General features: G+C 46.4%; 1 protein-coding gene across 2 annotated transcripts in view; it reads left to right on the forward strand.

Annotated features, from left to right (window-relative positions):
- Positions 1 to 20,825, forward strand: part of CNNM2 (cyclin and CBS domain divalent metal cation transport mediator 2) — a 159,089-nt gene extending 138,264 nt beyond the window's left edge. The window contains exons 5-8 of one of the 2 annotated variants that reach the window (XM_001171922.8): positions 11,291 to 11,384; positions 14,434 to 14,499; positions 18,425 to 18,609; positions 19,310 to 20,825. In XM_001171922.8, coding sequence (XP_001171922.1) covers positions 11,291 to 11,384; positions 14,434 to 14,499; positions 18,425 to 18,609; positions 19,310 to 19,519 — 555 coding nt within the window. In that variant the 3' untranslated portion in view covers positions 19,520 to 20,825. The remainder of the gene's footprint in view (positions 1 to 11,290; positions 11,385 to 14,433; positions 14,500 to 18,424; positions 18,610 to 19,309) is intronic. The other variant, XM_508008.9, reaches the window with a different exon arrangement.
- The last annotated feature ends 3,109 nt before the right edge of the window (positions 20,826 to 23,934 follow it).

Below are 23,934 nucleotides of genomic sequence, written 5' to 3' on the forward strand. Positions count from 1 at the left end.
TGGTGGCATGCACCTGTGGTCCCAGCTACTTGGGAGGCTAAGACAGGGGGTGGGGCGGGGATTGCTTGAGCCCAGGAGGTTGCCATGTTTGCACCACTGCACTCCAGCCTGGATGACAGAGCAAAACCCTGTCTCAAAAAAAAAAAAAAAGTTGGGGGGATGCACCTAGTGATTACTGAGTCAGATGAAAATGGTGAATTCAATTGTTAGTATTTTTTGAAGAGTGTGGGAGAGTTTACCAGTACATGTCTGAATCTCAGTGGGTGTTTGAAATTTAAGTGTCATGGGTTATTGGTCCTTTTTCCATCCTTTTTTCCATCCTTCATGAGGACTTAAGTTTATACAGCTTCTTAGAGATATCTTAGCATCTCTTCCATTAACGCCATCAAAATAATCCATTTGTTGTTGTTTTTATTCCTGGTTACCAACCAAACTGTTTTATAGAGGAACTGATAGGATAATTACAGCCTCTTACAGCAGAGTAGCTAATTCCTTCTCACTGTAACATAATTCAGTAGATGAGGTGAGAAGGTCAATTCATTCTAAACTTCCTTTGAGTGGCTTTGGTGCTTGGGTTGACAGGAGGCCTTTTTTATCACAGTTTCACTTAATAGAGCTCTATCCTTGGCATGGAGGCCAAGGTGGATATTAGTCGATAAAATGCTAATGTGGATCAAATGTGCAGATTCAAGCTCGGGAAAGTGTTGTGTTCATGTGTGACCCCATGTTTGGGCAGCATTGTGGTGTTTGGAAGCAGGAGTGAGGAGTAGGAAAATGCCGAGGGTTAGCTGATTACATGTCACATTCTTACAGTCCTTCTTAGAAACTTCTGTTTGCAAGTTTACTAATTTAGTACGCTGATTCATCTTCTAAATTTAGTTTTCCTCAATTGTTTTTTTTCTTTCCTCTTTGGAGATAATATAAGCTTGTAACTCTGAGTGCACTGTTGGGAATTTAGTTTATTTACTGCAGTGAGGGAATAAAACATTCATGTTTCTCATACGAGTGAGATGCGAATATTCCTTAAGCCTGGAGAAACTCTGGATACATCAAAGACTGTCACAGGAGGAATTGGAATATTGACATTGTGAATTTTAGTGTTAATATTAGAAACTGTGGTTTTCAGTTGTCTACTTTTATATAGTTAGTGTTTATGAAGTTGTGATTCAGTAATGCTTTATTGCTATATAAGAAAGCCATGGATCTAAAAATCTTATGGAAAAGGGACTTCATAATCTCTGTCCATTTACAAGTAAATCTTTTAAGATATTTTTGATAGACATCTATGTATATTTACCTGTATTTGTATACCAATTTGTGTTAAATACTTATATAAAGGTGACAAGTTTTTTGAACTGTTAGGCTGATAATGCCATGGGGGTTTTACAAGTAGTGTGTATGTTTGATGAACAGGACTTACGGAGATGTTTGGTGAAAAACCATGATCTTGCAGACAGCCAGTTACCTAAGGTACAAAGAGAAGAGCAAAATGAAACACCCTCACAGCCTCAGTCAATCTGGCATAGCTGCCATCATTAACAAAGCATATTCTACCTAATATGTCACTAAGCCAGCGTTGGAAGTTCATGCCACTTTAGGGAGCATGATCCACTGTGGAGTTTGTTTGTTTTTTTGTTTTGTTTTTTGTTTGTTTTGAGAGGGAATCTTGCTCTGTCACCCAGGCTAGAGTGCAGTGGTGTGATCTTGGCTCACCGCAACCTCTGCTTCCCAAATTTAAGCAATTCTCCTGCCTCAGGCTCCCAAGTAGTTGGGACTACAGGCGTGCTCCACCACACCTGGCTAATTTTTGTATTTTCAGTCGAGATGGGGTTTCACCTTGTTGGCCAGGCTGGTCTTGAACTCCTGACCTCAAGTGATCCACCTGCCTTAGCCTCCCAAAGCGCTGGGATTACAAGCATGAGCCACCGCGTCTGGCCTCCACTGCATTTCAAGAGCACTAAATAAGAAAAAAGCAATAATATCTGCCTTCCCTTCCTGGCCTCAGTGCCAGTGAGATGCTCTCCCTGCAGGAAAAAACCCTTTAAGTAATTGATAGGAATATAATTGTAAATAGAAACACATCATTTTTTAGTTTAAGCCCTAGATAAGATAAATTCCAAATTATTCAAGGAAAATGACCTAAGTAAACAAGAGTATTTTGTAAGTTACCATGTACATACCTCCCACTACATATGCATAAAAAAGCCAAAACTTCAAGTTTTATCTGTAAAAGTAGATCTTTACACCAAAATGCATTTCAGAAGCAATAAAGACAGTTAAAAGCACAGTAAATCATGGAAAAAGCTTTATTGGCTCTACATGCTTTAAATAACTTAACAAAATACGTATGTAAGAAATAGGAACATGATTTTGGTGGAAGTGTTTTTCCACCATCATAGAAGATCAGGCATACTAAAAAAAAGTCATAGTTTTAAACTGAATACCTTGTAAAATAGAATTAACAGATTTGGAGGAAATTAAACATAATCAAGAGAAATATACTTTCGAAAAAGCTTATGTGGGCTGGGTGTGGTAGCTCATGCCTGTAATCCCAGAACTTTGGGAGGTCAAGATAGGAGGATCGTTTGAGGCCAGAAGTTTATCAGCCTGGGCTACAGAGCAAGATCCCCTTCTCTACAAAAAATTTTTTAAAAATTAGCCGGGCTTGGTGACAGGTGCCTACAGTCCCAGCTGCTCAGGAGGCTGAGGCAGGATTGCTTAAGCCCAGCTGTTGGAGGCTGCAGTGAGCTGTGATTGTGCCACTGTACTCCAGCCTGGGCGACAGAGTGAGCATGTCTCAATAAAAAAGCTATGTGACTCATAAAAATTGATCATTTATCATGTTACAGTGTACATGCTAGTAAATACAAAAAGAAATTTCATGAAACTACCTGAATCGATCATAATGAAATAAAATTCGAAATAAAAAATACATAAAAGTGCTGGGCATGGTGGCTCACGCCTGTAATCCCAGAACTTTGGGAGGTTGAGGCGGGCAGATCACTTGAGTCCAGGAGTTCAAGACCAGCCTGGGCAATGTGGTGAAACCCTGTCTTTACAAAAATACAAACATCAGCCTAGGAGTGGTGGCAGCTACTCAGGAGGCTGAGGTGGGAGAATCACTTGAGCCTGGGAGGCAGAGATTGCAGTGAGCCGAGATCGTGCCACTGCACTCCAGCCTGAGGGACAGAGTGAGACCCCCATCTCCAAACAAAATAAGATAAATTTAAAAAAAGAAAAGGTCATATATTAAAAAATACTAAGTCATGTTAAAATTGTGATACATTCTCTTATGTAGGTTTATATTCAAGACACAGAACATAGTGTATAATGTACTCTCTTTTTTGTAAGAGAAACATGCAAATCTACATGAAATATCTTCAGAAGGTTACCCAATAAACTGGTAACAGCGAGTCTCTCTAAGGAGGCAACTTGAAAGGTTGAAAACAGGGTGGAAGGAAGACTGACTTCTTCCTTGTATAGTTTAAATTTCTCACCATGCGCATGTACTATTTAATTTAAAAATAGAGCTAATGGCAAAATAAAAGTCCTAAATAGCAACTGAGTTAGAGAAAACATATAGAATGTAATAAAATATATATAGTATTACCATAAAAGTCTATTATTAAATAATGTAAATACCATAGAGGTGGTCTGTCAGTTTTAAGAAATCTTATTCCTTACGTACTTAAAAAGAAAATAGAGAACTATAATTATGTGGAAAAAGAGCAAAGCAGCAAACTAAAAAAGAACAAATTAATAAAGATTGTTATATAAACTGGCCGGGCGTGGTGGCTTGCACCTGTCCAGCACTTTGGGAGGCTGAGGCAGGCGGATCACTTGAGGTCAGGAGTTTAAGACCAGCCTGGCCAACATGGTGAAATCCCGTCTCTACTAAAAATGCAAAACTTAGCTAGATGTGTTGGCGTGCGCCTGTGGTCCCAGCTACTCAGGAAGCTGAGGCCCGAGAATCACTTGAACCCAGAAGGCGGAGGTTGCAGTGAGCTGAGATCGCGCCACTGCTCCAGCCTGGGCAACAGAGTGAGACTCTGTCTCAAAAAAAAATATATAATAATAATTTAAAATTGAAAATGCCTTATAACCAACAAACACAATCAAGATTTGGCTCTTCGAAAATATGAACAGAGTCAGTGTTCTGTTGGCATAATTGATGTGATAAAAGGAAAAAAAAGTTCTCTCCTCTCCTATAAAAGCAGCTAGAATAAAAGGATTTGCTAGAAAAAATAGTCAATCTTCAAAAAACTCACAATTTCTATATTATAGAACAAGATGGCATGATAGTCAATTGCATTCTTTAAGGCTAATATGGGCTTAATCCTAAAATCTGATAATATAAGCCAATCTCACTTGTTAACATTGATGTAGAATTTCTAAATAAAATGGTAGCAGATAGCAACACACACCCAGGGTTACTGACTTGTGGCTGTGACTGAACTGGGTTTATTTTAGGAATGCAGTTCTAGTTTAAGAACAACAAAACCAAAATATGTCACATTAATTGGGAAAGTAGTAAAAAAAATGATATTTATATCAGTAGATGTCAGACAGTTGACAAAGTTAAGCATCTATTACTGATTTTAGGAAACAGATGCCCCATCCCCTCAAATTTTTAACTGAATGGTAGACAAAAAAGAAAAAGTACAATAAATCATATCCTAAACTGGTAGCCTCCCATCTAAATCATTGTTTTACAAAGCTATCTATGCAAATATATTTATAGCAAATCTATTAACTATAAAGTAGTAGAAACAGTTCACGTCTAGCTAATCAAAGTGAGATGATAATATGAGGGATCACTATGTAGTAATGGAAGAAGTGGAAAGCATGTGCCCGGCCCATCCACACTCTTTTTTAGAGCATCTGACATGGATTCAAAAGGGACTTTTCCCTATGAACGGGGGTCGTCTTGTGGAGTATGGCAGGTGGCATCTTAAAATTTATACAGCCCTTGAAATACTTAGTATGCCTTCACCCTTCACCTGATAGGAAGGAGAATTTAAGCTTTTAATAGCAACCTCCTTATGGGTTTTTAAGTTGCACGGTCTGTGTACCCTAGTGCAGTAACGGATCCTTAATCTTGAGTCAAGCACAGATAACACACCCATTTTACTTGGACACCCAGCATTGAAACTTTTAAAATTATACTACTTAAGTATATGTCAGTATAAAATTGACTAGGTATAAGATTCCTTTGCTTAGAACTCTTATATATAACTATAAACCAAAACAAACTATCAAATGAATAAATTCTCAATGTGTAGATGATATTTGGCTGACCCGGAAGGGCCCCATCCCAGGGCTATGGAGGGCTGCTGCCGTGCGAGCTCCCTTGCATTCAGCACACCTGGGCCTTTGTGTGTCCAAGATGTCTGCACCCTCCAGCCCTTTGCCAAATTTGAGCTACTTTGAATGTTTCTACAGTGTGTCGTGCTATTATTTGGCCTCCACTGGGTGTGACTGAATTACTTCCCTGTTAAATCCCACTCTGTTCCCTACTCATTAGCTCAGTGCTTCTCAGAATTTAATGTGCAGAGGATTCACCTGTGGGTCTTGTTGAACTGCAGATCCTTCAGTATGAAACGAATGCTTCAGTAGGTCTGGGGTGGAGTCTGAGATGCTGCGTTACCAGCAAGCTCCCAGTTGACAGTAGCAAGGCTTAGCTGTGATGCTCCAAGTAATACCACGTGGCACCAGAGTGGCCAAGGCGGGTGCTGGCACTGACATCTGGTGGTAGCACTTGATTGGAAAATGGTCAGTCAGATGGTCCAAAATGTGTCTAAATTAATTTTGACCATCAATATTTAGAAAAGTAAATTTAGCAAACTTGCTGAGTCTGGCCATTCCATTGCAGACTCCAGATTGAAAGCATTGCTAGAGAGTGTCGGGGCACCAGGTCTCCCCAGGCTTTGAGTGGGCATCTTTGGGTGCTGCAACTCCTCTCTCGGTTAATACAACCCAGTCTTTGTGCCCCTGGCATCTCATCACCTGCTTTCAGGAGTCAGGCCCCCCTGAATACTTTGTGATGGCGATTTAAAAAACAAGAAGGTGAGCGGGAGACCAGGTGGCTGCTCAGCATGTGGCGCATGGGGAAGTCCTGCCTTGAGCCACATGCACTGATCCCGGGTTGGCACTGTTTGCACCAGTGTGGTTGTGCCCACGCTGGCTAGGGAAGTTTAGGATTCCACTTTGAAGCCAGGCATGGCACGGGCTGTTGAGTAGGTTGTGGACACTTAGAAACTTTGAGAAGAGGTTATCTGATACCTTTGTCCAAAGAAGGGCAGGATGCTGTGAGAGATGCTTTACTCAGGAAGCCAACTTTGCTGGTCCAGTGAGTCCTTCTTCCAAGTTCGTCAGTTTATAAGCATGAAGCCCTACTTCCCTCTGGGAATTCTTGGAATTCATCATGTCCTGTCCTGGTTTTTTTGGTGATATGCTCGACTAGAGTAAACTTACAGATGTTTCAAAAGTAAAATCAATATGTAGCTTCCTTATATGGAAAAAGTTGTTATCTGAAAAGACACCTAATTAATCTTGAACCAGGTAAGCCATCTCCCCCTGGGCCCTAATTTGTATACTGGTAGGTTATTTGAAAATGAATGTTTTTTGGAACCACTAACATGTGAATGAATAAGATACGTTTACTGGATGTTTTAAAAACTTGCCTGCCAGAAAAGCTTAAATCCTATAGAGAGGGATGTAGTGGGGTGGGCAGGTTTGACAACTCTTGGAATTGTAGAGTCATAGAATGCTATTATAGAACTGAAAGAACTGCAGGTACCCTTTAATCTGTTGCAACTTTATATGAAGTAAAATTACTCTAATGTGATAACTCTTCCTAAGTGCTGAGATATTTTAACAAAGTTTTTGCCAGTTTGAGGCAGAATGAGAAAATAAAGACAGTTGCGATGAGCTTTTCATAAAGCTATGTGTATTCAGTTTGAAGACCTATTACTCTGAAATGATATATTTTCTAAATTTGAGGGGTTAAATGTCTGGTCTTTTATGAAATGATGGTAACAGTAGATAGCTGGGTTTTTTTGTTTGTTTTTTTTTTGAGACAGTGCCTCACTATTTCGCCCAGGCTGGTCTTGAGCTCCTGACCTCAAGCAATCCTCCTGCCTCAGCCTCCCCAGTAACTGGGATTACAGGTGTGAGCTACTGTGCCTGGCAATAGTTGTGTTTTTTAAAATAAATGCCTTTATTTTGCCCAGGCACGGTGGCTCATGCCTGTAATCCCAACACTGGGAGACTGAGGAAGGGAGGATCAGCCAGGAGTTCAAGACCAGCCTGGGAAACATAGTGAGACCCCGTCTCTATGAAAAAATAGAAAAATTAGCTGGGTATGGTGGTGCACACCTGTAGTGCCAGCTACTCAGGAGGCTGAGTTACAAGTGTTGCTTGAGCTCAGGAGCTCAAGGCTGCAGGATTCTCACCGCCGGTGCAGTGAGCCATGATTGCACCACTGCACTCCAGCCTGGGTGACAGAGTAAGACCCTGTCTGAAAAAAATAAATTTTAAAACCATCTTTATGAAAAAAAAATTTGGCAACCCCGTATCTTTCCCTGTATCTGTCTCTGTAGAGGTGCGTCTTACTGGCCGTTAGGATGGAAATGTCTAGGAATCACTGAGCTAGCATATCCACCCCGCAGCAATGAATCTCAACTAGATGGAGTCCAGAGGGAAGATGGCAGATCCTCCCCTGCCTGGGATCCTGTCTGGAAGGACAGAGGAAGCATCAGCTGGAATGGCAGTGGTCTGGAGTTTTGAGTCTTGCAGCCGCCCTTGCTTAATCAGTTGACTCAGCTACACTGCCTTTGAGGGAGTCCCTTGAGAGGCCAGGGCACACAGTTTCCAGGGCTGGGGCCATTGTTCACAGACAGAGCCTTAAAGCAATGATTCCCAAAGTTTGTGGCTTGCTAGAATCACCCGGAAATCTTTTTAAATAAAATCCTGATGCCCAGATTCACCTATATTGTTAAATGAGAATGCCCAAGGGCCGGAGCCAGAGTCGGTAATTTGGGAATCTCTGCTTTGAGTGTGCAAGGCAGAGCTTCAGGCCTCAGAGTGGAACCACCGCACGCTTCCAAGAGACAGATGGTGTGAACCTATGGATTAAATAGAAAAAAAGATGTACGGTTTTCTGTTTTACAGTCTTGTTTTGGTTGTGCCTGCCCTACCAGTCCTGACAGTTTTATCTCCAAAGAATAGTGACCTGGCATCTGTCTGCAGGGACACAACACAAAAGGCCCTGTAACTTGTACAAGAAATGCTCCAGATAACTGGAGAACCCCAGGAACGGAAGTCACCATGAGGCTCCACTGCATTTGACTCTTCCTCCTGATTTCCTGCATGGAGGGTCAGGCTCAGAGCTGGTCATGCAGCTACTCTTGAGGTTACAAACTACAAAGCAGACATTTGCAGCCAGCACATACATGTCAGTTCAGGAAGAGATGGACACGGAATTGGGGAGACATGTACCGTGGCTACTCCTGTGTGTGTTGCTATCTCTGAACCTTGTTCCTCCCCTCCTCTTTGAAGGGACCCTACTTCAGGGACTTCCCCAGCATCCAGAGTCCTGAATTTTCAACAGCCTTCCCATGGCCCCACAGATGGGGACATCCTGCTGCCTGTCCCTCTCCTGCCAGGGCCACTGTCCTCCCACTGATTCCTCTGTGGGGTAGGAAAGCCTCCTGCAGTCCCCAGCGGCCTGTGGTCAGTGATTGCTCCCGGCGGCCTTGAGCACCTTGAGGCCCTGACCGTCCTTGCCCCTGGAATTCTCCTGACCCCTGCTCTTCTGCCATGGTGCCGCGGTCTGGGCCTCCCTTGTCAGGCTCTGCCATGGTCCTGTTATGGTTTCAGTTTTCCCTCCTGCTCTCAGTCATGGGCTGCGCTTCGGTCCTTTTCCTGTCTCAGGTCCCCGTCTCCAGCCCTGCCCTCTCTCCAGACCTTCTTTCTCCCACTCGTGGTGTCCCTGTTCCTCAGCCGCTCCCAATGGGCCTCTGGTTCCTATACTCCTGTCTCCCTGATGGCTTCTTCGAATCATGCTGGTCCCTTATCAATAGCTTCTCTACCGCACTCCCTCCCCAGGCCTGTGGCTGCCACCCTCGTGGAAGCAGACTCTGTTCCTCCACCCAGGACCCAACCCCGCCAGCCCATTGCCTGGGGATCTGCTCACCCAGCTGCCTTCCAGATGTGCCCTCACTCCTCCCTGCAAACCCAGAGCCTGGCCGGCCGCTGCCGCCACCCTGGGCCTCCCTCATGCTGTCCCTTTCTCTTGGTCATCCACAGCTTTTCCTTCCTGTATGCGATTTGTCTTTACATAAGAACAAGAAGTAAGATTTTTCTGGGAGCTTCTGTTCCCAATGTCTTTTTCCTCATGCTGAGCTCTTGTGTGCCATGTGGGCTGTTGCTTCTCATGTGCTCGCCTGTCCCTGCTGCATGGTCAGCCCGTGGGGGATGACGGCTGTCATCTCTGACTCCATAGTGTCATCTCTAGGGCCCTGCCTGTGTGGGGAAGGTTTGTAGCACCTGCCCATTTGCAGGTGGATTTTATATCATGGGTGGAGTTGTAAGTTTATACGGCAAGATAATTGGCTAGGGACTGGTGAACTGTCATTTCTGTTGAGCAGGAAAACCTGAGAGGCAGTAGTTCTTCTCCTGAAGCAATGGCCCAAGAAAGAGCTTTTGTAATTGGAAACTTAATATAAAATGATAGTTTGCATCAGGTGGCATAGCATCTTTTTTTTTTTTTTTTCTTTGAGACAGGGTCTCATTCTGTGGCCTGGGCTGGAGTGCAGTGGCGTGATCATGGCTCACTGCCTCACAGGTTCAAGTAATCCTCCCAAGTAGCTGAGACTACAGGTGCACGCCACCATGCCTGGCTAATTTTTGTAGAGATGGGGTCTTGCTGTGTTGCCCAGGCTGATCTTGAACTCCTGGGCTCAAGCAATTTGCCTGCCTCAGTCTCCCAAAGTGCTGAGGTTACAGGTATGAGCCACTGCTCCCAGCCTCCTAGCATCCTGATGAAGAGCTTGTTCTTTACTAAATCTTGCTGATCCCCCCTCCCCTGATTTGTAGGAGGGGAATGATTTGTCTGCTGCATCGAGTTGTGCACATTAAATGAATTCATAAAACACTGATGTGTTAGCACAATTCCTTTTCAATACATGGCATCTTAATTTTTGTTCACCCATTGTAAAGGATGCCTCACACAGTTGTAGTAATGGGAATAAGAGCATTTCTGACCCTTGGCCTGAGAAACTAGAAGTGAAACTGACTTAGAGCATTTCAGTAGCCTAGAAAACACAATGAGCACCTACCATGCAGGGATTATAGTGGACCCTGGGGTTCCAGGGATGAATAAGACACTCTATCCCAAAAGAACTCATCAAGGTAAAAAGAAGTTGTCGACAAGTTAGCGAAAGTGAAGAAAAGGGAAAATCTTAGGGGGAGGAGAGGGGAACTTTATTTTAATGGAAGGAGACTTTCTTCAAACTGCTTTTCCAAGACAGGAGAAAAATCCCATGGAATTTAAGTGCCTCCAGGAGTGTAGACAGCAAGTTACCAGCCTGCGAGGGGTCTGCTCAGTGGTCAGGACACCGTGCTCGTGAGACAGAGTGGGTTCTACCCAGGTTATTCCTCTCTGTTCCATGGCCACAAACCATGTCGGCCCTTGACCCTGATTCAGCCCCGGCCCTGGCTCCTTGGACAGCCTAGGCAGCCATCGCCCAGCATCATCTTGGTGCTGGTCCCACTGATGGAGCAAGAGCACCACCTTTCCATTGCTGGAGGCCTCCTGAAGAATCCAAGAACTACAGATATTGGGAAGATACTAAGTGGACTTACAGAAAGTAAACATCACAGGCCAGGCACAGTGATTCACGCCTGTAATCCCTTTGGGAGCACTTTGGGAGGCCAAGACAGTGAGACAGGATTATTTGAGCTCAAGAGTTCAAAACCAGCCTAGGTAACATAAGGAGATCTATCTCTACAAAGAAAACTGTATTTTAAGTTTTTAATTTAAGAATTATTTAAAAAATAAACATCACATTTACACTGTCACCTCTGTATAATCAGCCAAATCCAGTTTTCATATTTAAAGCGAATGAGCCCCCTCCTCTCAGTGGGAAAGATGAGCTGAAGCTTTACTCCCTCGATAGTGTTGGGAAAAGAAATCAGACAAAAATCTAAGGAAGGACCAAATATTGTACAGAGTGTGCCAGTAGGCTTTTGCAACTGGACTGAAAATACCTGCCTTTTCTCTCCACAGGGGAAAGTGGAAGTTGAAGCTGGGAAAGAAGGTATGAAGTTTGAAGCAAGCGCCTTCTCATACTATGGCGTGATGGCCCTGACAGCCTCTCCAGGTATGTTTGGTTCCCAGCCGCATAGGGCAGGACCACGTGTTAGGAAGTAAGGCCCCTCTCCTTTCATCTTGCTTTCTGTATCTGCCAGCTGACCCCATTCACTTCCTTTTTGAACTTTTTTTTTGAAGTATATCATATATGCAGAAAATCTGCACAAATCCTAAGTATATACCTCCATGAATTCTCACAAACTGAACACGTGTAAAGTGGCACCCAGACCAAGAGACAGGACGTTACCAGCCCCACAGAACTCCCATCACGCTCCCTTTTAGTCACTGGTCCCCCAGAGTAACTGCTTTCTTGACTTCTCAGCCTAATTCTGCCTGCTTTTGAACTTTGCATAAATGGAGACACTGTGTGTGTTACACAGAGGCTGGCTCCTTTCTCTGTGTCGTGCTTGTCACATCACCTCTGTTGCTGTGTGTGATCACACTATTTCCTCTTGCCATGTCTAGTATGCCACTGTGTGAATACACAGCAGTGCACGTGTCCTTTCATTGCTGATAGACATTGGGGTAGTCCCGTCTGGGGCTACTGTCAATATGTGGCTTTGAACATTCTTATACATGTCTTTGGGTGAACGTGTGTGTCCATTTCTGCTGGGTGCGCACCTGGGACTGGCACTGCGCGTCAGAGGGTGTGCCTCTGGATTCAGCTCTGATGTACCTGCTTACTCCCAACCTGTGCTGTGTGAATTCTGGTTGCTCTGCATCCAGCACTTGGTATTGTTGAGTCTGTTAAATGTTAGCAGTTTGGGAGGTCTTAATTTGCATGTTTCTGAGGACGAATGAGGTTGTTGCTATATACTGACTGCCTGTGGCCGGCTCTTGTCTGGAGAGCTGGCCAGGCGAGTCAGCCAGTTAAGGGTGGGTGGCCATGGGGGATTGACAGTTCTCTGAGCACAAGATTCCAAGATGCCAGCCAGCCAGATGTGCTCTCAGACATGAACACAGATAGATACCTGGTGGCTTGCTGGCCTCTGGGGATGGCGCTGCTTGGCAGAGCGCACACGCTTGCTATTAATACCTGAGGCAGCCCGAACAGGTCGGGCAGGTCGACAGAGGTGCTGGGGTGCCACCTTGTGGCAAAAACACCAAATGATGTGCGGTTTTAGGAAACTTCATTTACAAACCTCAAACCTAAAAATAACCCATTTTAAAAGAATTCCTGAAAGCCAGGCTTCCAAGGGGAGGAGATGCCTCCAGACAAGACTGTTTCTGTGACATTGGTCTTCAGCGACTGCTCCACCCAGTAGTCTGAGGAACCCAAAGATGTTTCAGTTAGAAAGTCACTGAGACGTCAAGAATTCTGTCGTATTTCTAAACTTCCTCTGCCCCAAATGCCCCTTCTCACTATCCTTGTGCAGGTGTTTGAGTCCTGGAGGCACAGTGTCCCCACTGTCAACTGCTGACCAACACCCAACACCCACTGTGAACATGGGCCTGTCTGACCCTACTTAATGAGTAGGTTTCTGTTGTAAACTTGAAGGTGACCTTCGTTTTCACTGCTTAGTGAGAGAGACAGGGTAGCTCTTACCTAGGCATGAGAAGACTTGGGTTATAGCTTCAGTTCCATCACAGGCAGGTCGTGTGGTGTTGAGCGAGGCCCTTGGTCTCATCCTTGTTAAGAGGATATAATGATGCCAGCTCATGTGATTATTAGAAGACTAGGATGCAGTGATCCTCACACAAGTGCTTCGTCCCCTTGAAAGCATGAGGGGAAATTGAGTATAGTAGAAAGGTGCCTGACTGTGATGAGTTTTGGCAGCTGACCTCAAATTAGCCCCAGGTGAGCAGAACCAGATTTATAAGATGGCTTTGAAAAGAAACTAGGAGTGGGTTGTACATTTCTACCAATTACTGGTTCCTGAAACATAAATACCAGCGCAGTTCCTGTTGAACTGTAATGGAAGGACAAGTCTCATTCAGAAGAGGATGTGGTGAGCAGCCCTCTGAGTCTGGAACTGCTAAAAAGGAAGGGGAAATCACTTGAGGTCAGGAGTTCAAGACCAGCCTGGCCAACATGGTGAAACCCCATCTCTACTAAAAATACAAAAATTAGCCAGGCGTGGTGGCACATGCCTGTAGTCCTAGCTACTTGGGAGGCTGAGACAGGAGAATCGCTTGAACCTGGGAGGTGGAGGTTGCAGTGAGCCCAGAGCACGCCACTGTACTCCAGCCCAGGTGACAGAGTGAGAATCCATCTCAAACTAAAAAAGCGGGGGGGAGTTTCATTAATGGCATCTTACCTATTCCAAAGCCTAGTATTTTACTTAACTTTACAACTTAGATTTGGGAGTTTGTATATTCATTGAGAGGCACAGTTAGTACAGATATCGCAAGGTAAAGTTTCTGTTTATTGATGTTCGCTGTCTGGGGAAAACCGACAATAATCAGTTCTTAAGACCTACCTGCCCCAGAGGTGTGATTCCTGCTCAACATTTCATGTTCTGAGACTTTTCAATCTGATGGGGCAGTGAGTAAGTGGTGATGAGGATGACTCTGGTCTGCATTCCCAGGAAATCTGTGTATGCGTTCTTTACTTACTTTCCTCTATGTTGAGATTTGAAAGTGTTCCTAACAATTCAAAGCTTCAGGTCAAAATTAAAATGAGCTAAAGTTGCACAGATGGGGAGCTGTTGGCTGTGCAGTGAGTGAGTATTGGGGTGCAGGCGCCAGCGGTTTGAGTCAGGCTCTTAGGGCAGTTGACTAATCGAGCTCCCCTTTTGCGCAGCTACTGGTGATTTAAGCCCTTAAGAGTAGCACGTTTCGAGCTATCAACCCCAATTGGTTATTAGTGGCTTAAGAGATTTCTTGGTTAGTAACAAACTCGTGGGTAGGATTTCTCCTGATCTTGGCCTCCCTGTATTCCTCTTCCTGGAAAGCAGTGTGTGTTGTTTTGTTTCTATAATACCATACCGACTTGCATTTCTGCAACTGAATGCTCATATTGTATTGCTAGAACAAGTATCCCCTCCTGTCCCTTGATTACAGAGATCTCTGTTCTTGCCTTTTGATGCGATCTCACCCTGTTTTTCTCCATTTTTCAGTTCCTTTGTCCCTGTCTCGTACCTTTGTTGTCAGCAGAACAGAGTTGTTAGCAGCAGGTTCTCCAGGTAATTCTGCATGCTTCCTTTCCGTAATTCTCCTGATTGCCTTCCTTGCCCCCCATCACGCCTGGCTGGCTGGGTCTGCTCCCTTTACCTGGACAGGCTGTTTTCAGTGTTCCTTGGAGTGCTAAAGCTCTAAGGTTCCGTAACTTTATAGCGAGCTCTCCAGGAAAGCATAAGCCACAGCAGGTGGAGAGTCCAGAACAGCACAAAGTCACCATGCACAGGAGTAGCCATGAAGCATGGAAAGGGAGGGCGGCTCTGGTGTGGATTGTTAGCGCTCCCTGCCCTTGTGGCTGACCTTGAATTTTCAGGTCAGCAGTAGGGGACTGTTCTTGGTTCTTATTCTGACCTCAGCAAGTCATGGTGTGTGGAGTTTGCAGAGGCCCTGAGGGCCTCAAACCCTGAGGCCGCTTTTATAGAGCACATTTGCCAAAGGCCTGAGAGCTGTGAACTCTTCCTGGTAAGCAAGAAAAATACCCCATCCACACAGGCGCACGACATTCTTGTATCCTGGGTTCTTCCCACATCCGTGTGAGTGGAGCGCGAGCGCCTCTGCTGTCCGCCAGGCAGGTGGCCCTACTTCTCCCCACCACCAGGCAGGCGACCCCGCTTCTCCCCACCACCAGGCAAGCGACCCCGCTTCTCCCCGCCACCAGGCAGGCGACCCCGCTTCTCCCCGCCACCAGGCAGGCGACCCCGCTTCTCCCTGCCACCTGACTTTGTTTTGGAGTGAACACCCGGCACATTCCTATCCCGCTGCTGCCGACTGCCCTGCAGGAGAGGGTGGCCAGTCCTAACTAATACATCCAGCCATTAAAAAGAAGGGAAAAGGCTTAATCTGTCTTTAATTAAAATTGCTGGGATTTCCTAGTTGGTAACACAATTTTCCTATATTTATCTTCGGAGTTTTTTCCATAATTACTATCATAAAACTTTGGAACATAAACTTGGCCACAAAACCTGACCTGAACTGGGGGTCAGCCACTACGGTTTTAGCTCTACTTGTTGTGAATCCTTGTCCGTCTCACCAAAAGTTAATGTGTTTGCGGACTAGGGCCGCCCCAGAATTGCTGGTGGTGTATGTAACATGGGGTGTATGGACTGTATCACCTTCCAGAATTCAAACATCTCTCTGGCCCCCAAGGGCTTCAGATGAAGAATGTGGACCTTTATTATTATTAATATTTTAAGTAAGATGGCACTTGAGGCTCTGAGCAGTGGGCTGAAGCTCAGGGTTGCAGCGCCTCTGCTCGCGCTGGCGCCCATCGAGCTGTTGAAAGGGACATGGAAGGCAGGGCCTGCTCCTCCAGAGGGTGGCCATGGGGCCAGGCATCAGGCTCTTGGCAGAGGAGAGGGTCCACTCACACAAACAGAGGGCAGTGGGGCGAGAGGAAGCAGACTGAGTCTAGATGCTTTGGAAGATCAGAGAAATCCCCCTAAAATCCTTCTCAGGAGAAAACAGGAGACTCAGAATTACTGCAGGAGGCCTCAGACAAGCAAAGTACCTTGAAATGTTTTGTTTTTATAGCCTTCAAATGTTAACACACAAACACTGTTTCAAAGGTATCTAGAAATGGTGATGAGATTGGTGGCCAAAGTGCAGGGATACAGTAAGATCTCGTTTCAAAAAAAGGACTAATCTGTCACCCTGGGTGAAGTCACTGCATGTGCAAAACCTTGGTCATGGGGTGGGCGCATGGTGGCAAGGTCCGGGAGGAAGCTGACAAGAAAGAATAGAAAATGCCAACTGGGCTCACTTATGGGGTACCTACTGTTGTCAGATAAGCACTTTGTACGTGATCTTATTTTTAATCCTTGTCAGACCTTATAAGATGGGTACCAGGGCTGGGTGCAGCACTCACACCTGTAATCCCAGCACTTTGGGAGGCCAAGGCAGGTGGATCACCTGAGGTCAGGAGTTCAAGACCAGCTTAGTCAACACGGTGAAACCCCGTCTCTACTAAAAATACAAAAATTAGCTGGGCGTGGTGGTGCATGCCTATAATCCCAGCTACTCAGGAGGCTGAGGCAAGAGAATTGCTTGAACCTGGGAGGTGGAGGTTGCAGTGGGCCAAGATCGCACCACTGCATTCCAGCCTGGGTGACGAGAGGGAGACTGTCTCAAAACAAAACAAAACAAAAGGGTACCCGGTACCATCATCCACATTTTACAGATAAAGAATCTGAAACTTAGCAAAATTGGGTCACCTATTCAAAGATCCATTCTGCTAAATATAAACGTCTGATAAATTGTTAATTTGCCTTGTTCTCGTAGAAATGGAAACAAGGGGAACTGCCACTCTGAATTTAATTTGTCTAACAATGGAAAATTAGTTCATGACTTGACAATTGGAGGGAGAGTTAAGATACAAAAATTTTAGGAGAAAGTGGCCAGGCACGGTGGCTCATGCCTGTAATCCCAGCACTTTGGGAGGCTGAGGCGACAAGATCATTTGAGCTCAGGAGTTCAAGACCAGGCTGGGCAACATGGCAAAAACCCCATCTATACCAAAAATACAAAACTTAGCTGGGCATGGTGGCACACGCCTATAGTCCCAGCTACTCAGGAGGCTGAGGTAGGAGGATCCCCTGAGCCCAGGAGGTTGAAGCTACAGTGAGCCAAGATCACACTACTGCATTCCAGCCTGGGTGATAAAGCAAGACCCTGTCTCAAAAAGAAAAAAATATTAGGAGAAAGTGAACTCATCACTGGAGATTCTTGGAGTACTTATGTTTTGTTCCGGGTGTCCTGTTTTAAGACGGTGATGGGGTGAGATGAACAGCTGCAAGATTGATCCTAGAGAAGAGACTTAAGGAGACCATCACTCTCTTCACCTATCTAAGGGCTATTTTGAATAGCAGAGAAAGAAAAGGTACTAAAGCTCCACACAGAGGAAGTGAGGCTGTCATCTGAAGTTAGGGAGGCACATTTGGATGGGCACGATGACAAACTTTCCCGATAGCCGAAGGGCAGGTGCAGCCAAGGGCCAGCTCCTCCGAGGGCAGCTGTCAGGGACACATTGCAAAGAGGAGCCAAGCGTCAGATGGGAGAATTGGTCCCCTCCAATCCTGTGATACGAGGCAATTCAAGACCTGGCCAGGGTGGGCACACAGTTCCTATCTGCAGTAGTTGGTTAGAAAAGCAAAAAGTGAAAGAAGCCTTGATGAGGGGGCATTTTTTAATGACGTTTCCATTAGAAGCCACAGTGAACTTCCATTTAAGAGCAACAACACCCAGACTGGCGCTCCTTCCACTTTGTTTTAAGGGAAGGATGCCACAAAACCTCACTGAAGACTCTAGCACCCAAGATAACTTACTCAAACTCGTTAGGGATTTGGTGTCTTCTAGCTTTCTTGAATTCCTGAGACATCCTCGGGCTACCTGATGGGGGATTTTACTGGGGTCAGAGACGAAGATAATAGGTTCAGCTAGAGGGTATGGTATGAGCAGATGAGTATTTTGATCCCTTTATAATACATACTGATTTATTAATATTCTCAAGAGTCCCTTGTTTTTACTTCGGGCAAAGTAATGAAGTGCTGTCCTCTTCGTAGCCTACCTTTGATATCGAGCAGCTTCTGCATGTTGGGCCTTGGCCCAACCTCGCCTGAGCATCTCACAGTACCCGGGAATGTTCCTCACGAAGGCACACAGTGCAGGGTTTTTGCTGTTAGAGACTTGGGAGGATTGTGTCTGTCACATACACAGGGCCAAGCAGCTGAGATGGACATAGCCTGCTGGTACAGGGAAGCCCGCGAGTCCGCCATACATAGGATACCCTCTGGCGTACTGTGCGGCCGAGACATCTGCAATCAGTTGGCTGGGCTTGTGTGGCATTTAGTATTTTTTATTTTGGAAAATAAAGAACTGGTTTTATTGGCTGTATCTACTTCACTTAAACAGTTGGATTTTTCCCTCCTTTTCCAGGTGAAAATAAGTCCCCTCCTCGCCCATGTGGCTTGAATCACTCAGACTCTCTCAGTCGAAGCGACCGGATTGACGCCGTCACACCAACACTGGGGAGCAGCAATAACCAGCTCAATTCTTCGCTCCTCCAAGTCTACATCCCCGATTACTCGGTGCGAGCCCTTTCGGATCTGCAGTTTGTTAAGGTGAGAGACGTGAGTGCAGCGTGGCTGGACCTGGCAGTTAGTTGTCAACTTCCCTGGCAAATTGTCTGTTTTGCTCCTTGCCCTCCTCAGAACTCTCCCTTTGTCACTTTGTGGGTGCCCTGCCTTCCATTCTCAACTACACACCCTGTCTTCGTCTGCTGTGCCCAAGCCTCAGGTTGAGAAAAACGTTGATCTTCTTGGTTCTATCCAATGAGCTGCCAAATCAAATGTGGCTCTTTCAGGGAATGGGAGCCAGAGATCCTGGAAAAAAGAGTAGCCCCTTTTCAAAGAGCTCCTGGGTGCGTGGCTCCCTGCCTGGCCCTGGGAAGGCTGAGGTCAGGAGACTTGGAGGGTTGCGGGGAAGGCTCCACCTCTGTCTTCTGCCGGGCAGTCAGAGTACTCATCTTGGTCTGAAATAAAGATGACTTTTGGAGAACAAGCCAGCTTTAGCTGGGAGAAACCAGTCTCTATTTTCTAGTCCCTAAAATTTTGAGACAATATTTGGAAGTGGGTTACATCAGTAAGAACTGACTTGTTCACCAAAGTCAACTTGAACTTGACAAAGTGGCTCACTGCGCTCAAGTGTGATTTTCTCCTAGAGAGGCTGCTGTGGGCCTGTCGGGATTGAACGTGTGGAGATCAGAGAACCTAAAAATAAGCATTATCTTGGTTTGTTTTCTGTGCCATCTTCTGGCCCCAGATCTCAAGACAGCAATACCAAAATGCCTTGATGGCATCCCGGATGGACAAAACCCCCCAGTCTTCAGACAGTGAAAACACTAAAATCGAATTGACTCTTACGGAGCTGCATGACGGGTTGCCAGACGAGACAGCCAACCTGCTCAACGAACAGAACTGTGTGACACACAGTAAGGCCAACCACAGCCTGCACAACGAAGGCGCCATCTAGGCCGCGCTGGCTGCACCCGCCCAGGCCCGCACCCGCCCAGTCCCGAGGGCCCGGCCCTGTCTGCCCATGACTTCACTGGTGTGAGCTTGTCCGCCATGCTGTACCCTGCAACATCCTGAGACCAAAGACCTTGTGCCCTTCCCAGGAGCCGCGGAGGAGGACAGTGAGGGGAGGAATGGAAACGAGAGACGTGAAGTTGGCAGCCGGGGCATGGCGTTCAAGATTTTGGAGATGAACTGATTCCGCCCAAATAGAATCATGTTTATTTTTTCAGCTCTCCCTTTTATCATTATTCACACTCCTCTGCCCTCGATTTGCATGAAGTTGAAAATTGTTGCGATTTATTTTTTCAAGAGATCATGTTTTTAAAGTGTCTTTTGCAGAGTTTTAAGTTGTTCTGTCTGAACTCTGCTGTGATCCCATGATGTGACCCTGATGGGCTGGACTTGCCCCTCCGGTAGCCTTCCTTGGCCCTCCCAGCGAGGGGCACCCTTCCTCTGTGCCCCAGTGGGCATCACCGTCGATCTCGCTGGCTGAATGAAGAAGACCGTGTTACTGCAGAACCTGCCAAGTCTGTCATCACTGTGGGGTGTAGCCTGCCTCAGAGGGACCTGCAATCACCTCTCTGAGCTCAGTGGTATTTTGAGAATTTAATGTTTAACTGTACCCCTTTCCCTCAGGAAGATTTAACATTTGCTTGGGAATGTGATTTTGCTCCCACCCTAAGGAATTTTTATCACCAAAATGAATGTTAATGAATTTAAAACCCATGGTTTATCATTGGCAAGAGGCAAGTTGACTTCATCCTGTCATTCCAGCCTGGGGTCTGCCAGCCAGCCCTCCTCCCCGACCCAGCGCCTAAGCTCACAGAGTGTCGTCGCCCACCTCCCTGGTCCTTGCTCTTGTTAACCCAAGATGCTGCTACACAGATGCCAAATGGAAATCTTCCACAGGGCTTTTTCAGTAAACACGTGATGTGGAGTGCAAGCTCCTCCCCTTCCCACTAGAACATACTTTAACAGAAAACGAGTCGGACCTTCTAGCTGCACTCTGTACTGTGTGCCGAGAAGGCATTTCTAGACCCGTGTTTTTAAAGGAGGGAACTTTGGGGATTGCCAGCCCCTGCTCCTCCTCCCAGGGAGCCAACTGTCCCTCCTCCCCTGTCCCTGGGCCCATGGGGCCCGGCAGTGGCTGTGTCCCCTGCCTGAGGGCCTCTGTGCCTCCTGCCTCAGATGCGGCCTGTGCCAGAGAGGCTGCCTGTACAGCCAGGGTCAGTTTGGCCCCAAACAGGGATTCAGAAACCAAATGTGTGTTGTGGCCATTTTATGTGTGTCTCCGTCTTATTTTAATACCAAATTCATCATGTAGTGAAATTATGTCAGGAGGTATATGAGTGACTGAATTCTTAACTATAGCTTATCTGTGTTTTGTTAGCCTGAGGGATATGTGCAGGTTGTTGGCGCTATTCATACACTGAAATGAAATCATACTGACCAGTGTACACACAAGATTATCAGTGCCCGCCGCATCCATCACTAGGAAAGGAGAGAGCGTTTTCTGTTTAGGCTCACTGCGCAAAGGGAGGCCTTGGCTAAGTGGCAGTTTTCTTCTCCCTACTCCAGGTAGGAAGTCTGTTCAGCCGCGGCTGGGCTGTGTGCGGGGCAGGGAGCGTGGCTGAGGAGCAGACAGCAGCGGGCCGGGCTGGCTGCCTGGTGAGCAGTTTGGTGCCTCGGGTGTTGTGCATGCCTGGCTCAGTATTTCCTTTGGGATGCCAGTCCTGGAGTGTCTTCCTCAGAAGGTGCCATGTCCCTTAGTGGAGGGAAGTACTGATCTCACTTGGTGTAGAGGGTCACGGGGACCCCCCGAGGGTGCTGAGTGGCCTGCTACTGGCACGCAACCTGCCCCCGTGGGATGAAGCCCCACTGCATAGCTTGACCTTAGAGGGGACCCCACTCTAAGCATCCTTTTTTTTAAACAGAGCCATCTAGATACAAAAGTCAGTTTCTTAAGATGCCTCTCACTGAGCACAACACCAGTGTGATGAGTGTATAAAGATGAGGGGTCCCTGCAACAAAGCAAAGCGTAGCCCATGCTGGGGGAGGGCATCTATCCCCCTCTTCGGGTCTGCGCAGTGCTGGCCTTCCCTGAGCTGTGGGGAGCCAAGCCTGCCTAGCCCAGCTTCTCTGGCCTCAGGAACTCTGCCCTGTCAACCTATCCGGGCTCACGTCTGCTTCTCCACACACAGTCTCTCGGGGATGCCTTGCTACTGGGAGAGCCTCTGGAATCAGAGCTAGTGTGTTGGTGCCCTTTTCAGAGCTCTGCTGTTCCTTTATAAATCCTAAAGAACTGAGTCTGGGGAGAGAAGAGGGGATGCCAGCTGCTGCCTCTGACTTCAGGGAGAAGCAGACTTCTTAATACTGTCTTACATGCTCGGTGTGATGGCTTCTTGCAAATTATTCTCTTATAAAAGAGCTCGGCAGGAGTGGCATCAGTGGGGCTCCCAAAGGATGAAATTTTAGCCGCCAAGTTCGTATTCATTTTCTGTTATTCTTTACCTTCTGTTAGTCACACTATTTTATAACATTAGGGAATCTAAAATAATTCCTGTCAGGTCCCTGAAGGAATGAAGGCTAACATCTCCTTTGGGGAGAGCTTAGGACCCTTCAAACAACACTCATGTCTGAGTGACCAGATTCCTCTTCCAGGCCCCATTTTCCCTCAGGAAACCAACCTCTCAGATGGTTGGAGGAGAAACACTGGGCTGTTGCTTCTTTGGGGCAGCAGGAGAATGACTTTGGCTTGGAAGGCCTCTGCCATTCATCTCTACAAAGCCAGTGGGGTCCGGCAGAGAAAGACCGTGGAATAGCTGCGGTCTCGATGTGGCTGCTCTTTGGCACCTCCGCTGGACTGCCCTCCCGCGGCTGTGACCTTTTCAAGTGTGGAAGGGAGTGGGTTGAGTGGACCAGATGCAGACCCCTGAGTTCTGGATACTGATGGGAGGCCTCACCCTCCTTTACGGGGCCTCTCTGGGTGGGACAGAGCCTCACCTGCTCCTGAGCAGCCACTGGTACCCCACGGTTCCTCTGAAACGAAATCCCTAGCATCCAGATAGTCCTGGGACACTCTGCCTGCTCTGTAAATGAGGAGGGCTTTTCTCCTGCTGTTTGGAGGTTCCGTCCCTTCACTGCTTGTCCCATATGCGTCAGGCAAATTCAAAATCATACATTTAAACTCTTAGGAAAACAAAATCTTAAGACTTACACAGATATCGGGGTGCTAATCAACTAGCTTAAATCTTGATTCTTACATAATTTGAACTTGAAAGGGTACATTGAACTCTGTTCTTTCCTCCCTCCTCACCTCACTCCCTGCAGGGAGTTCAATGCCATGTTGAAGTGGTTGGCATCCCCAAGTGGGAGGGAGTGGGGCATCTTACCATCTTCTAATGTGACTTCAAGGAACAGTGCAAATGTTGAATGCAGAGCTTCACGCTAATACGGAACAGTAACTGTGAGTATATTTACCTGTGCTGTCGTCAGCACTGTACACTAAAGGACCAGCTTTTCCAAGCCTAGGAAAATAATGGTAGATACAAATAGAAATACATTTTCCCTAGGAAATAGAGCAATAGGAATTTGAGCTAAGCAGGTACCATGAACTTCTGCCCTCAAATTCTCTCTTCGGGTTGAGGAGCAGACCTGTATAGGCCCTGGCTGATCAAGTCTGTGTCCTGCCTAGTAAAAACACACAACCACCTCTGTCATCTGAAGGCCAGCCAGGGATCTGTAGCCATCCTCGCCTTGCCTAGGCCCAGGAAGGTGAGGTCTCCTGGGCAACCAGAGTTGCCCCTGTGGTTCCCCAGGGGTGATCCTAGGCAGATGACTCACCCGGGCTGGCACGGGAAGGTGCTCACCTTGTTCTCTGGGGCTCCACGCAAAAGCAGGCCAGGGAGGGCTGGCTTTGCACGCTATGTAGCATGACCCAAGCTCCCTGGTGGCATGGGAAAAACTCCCCTCTGCTTTTGAGCCCAGATATGGGCTTTTCTTTGCAAAGGGTTGAGGAGAAATACAAGACTGAGCTGGTAGGTTAGGGTCCAGAAGGCCTCTGAGGTGCCATTGCTTACTTCCTTACTGAGGAAACTGGCTCTTGTCCTGGGCCATGTAGTTCCATTCTGGGCTCTAGGCTAGTGGTGCTTCTGTCCATCAAGGGTATCTGGGTGAGTTGTAGGTTAACCCAGAATTTAGTAGGGATATAGGGGTTTGAATAGGAAAGTGATCTGGGGATTCAGAAATTTTTCTGATGTATCAATGAGCAACTTCTCAGTGGATTTTTATACCTCAGGGTCATTTGCAAATCTTTATCTTTTCCTATTTCTTAGGTGTTCAAGTTGGTTAATAGGAGAGAGACATTCAGAG

The sequence above is a fragment of the Pan troglodytes genome, chromosome 8 (genome assembly GCF_028858775.2).
Source record: "Pan troglodytes isolate AG18354 chromosome 8, NHGRI_mPanTro3-v2.0_pri, whole genome shotgun sequence".
Lineage (NCBI taxonomy): Eukaryota > Metazoa > Chordata > Mammalia > Primates > Hominidae > Pan > Pan troglodytes.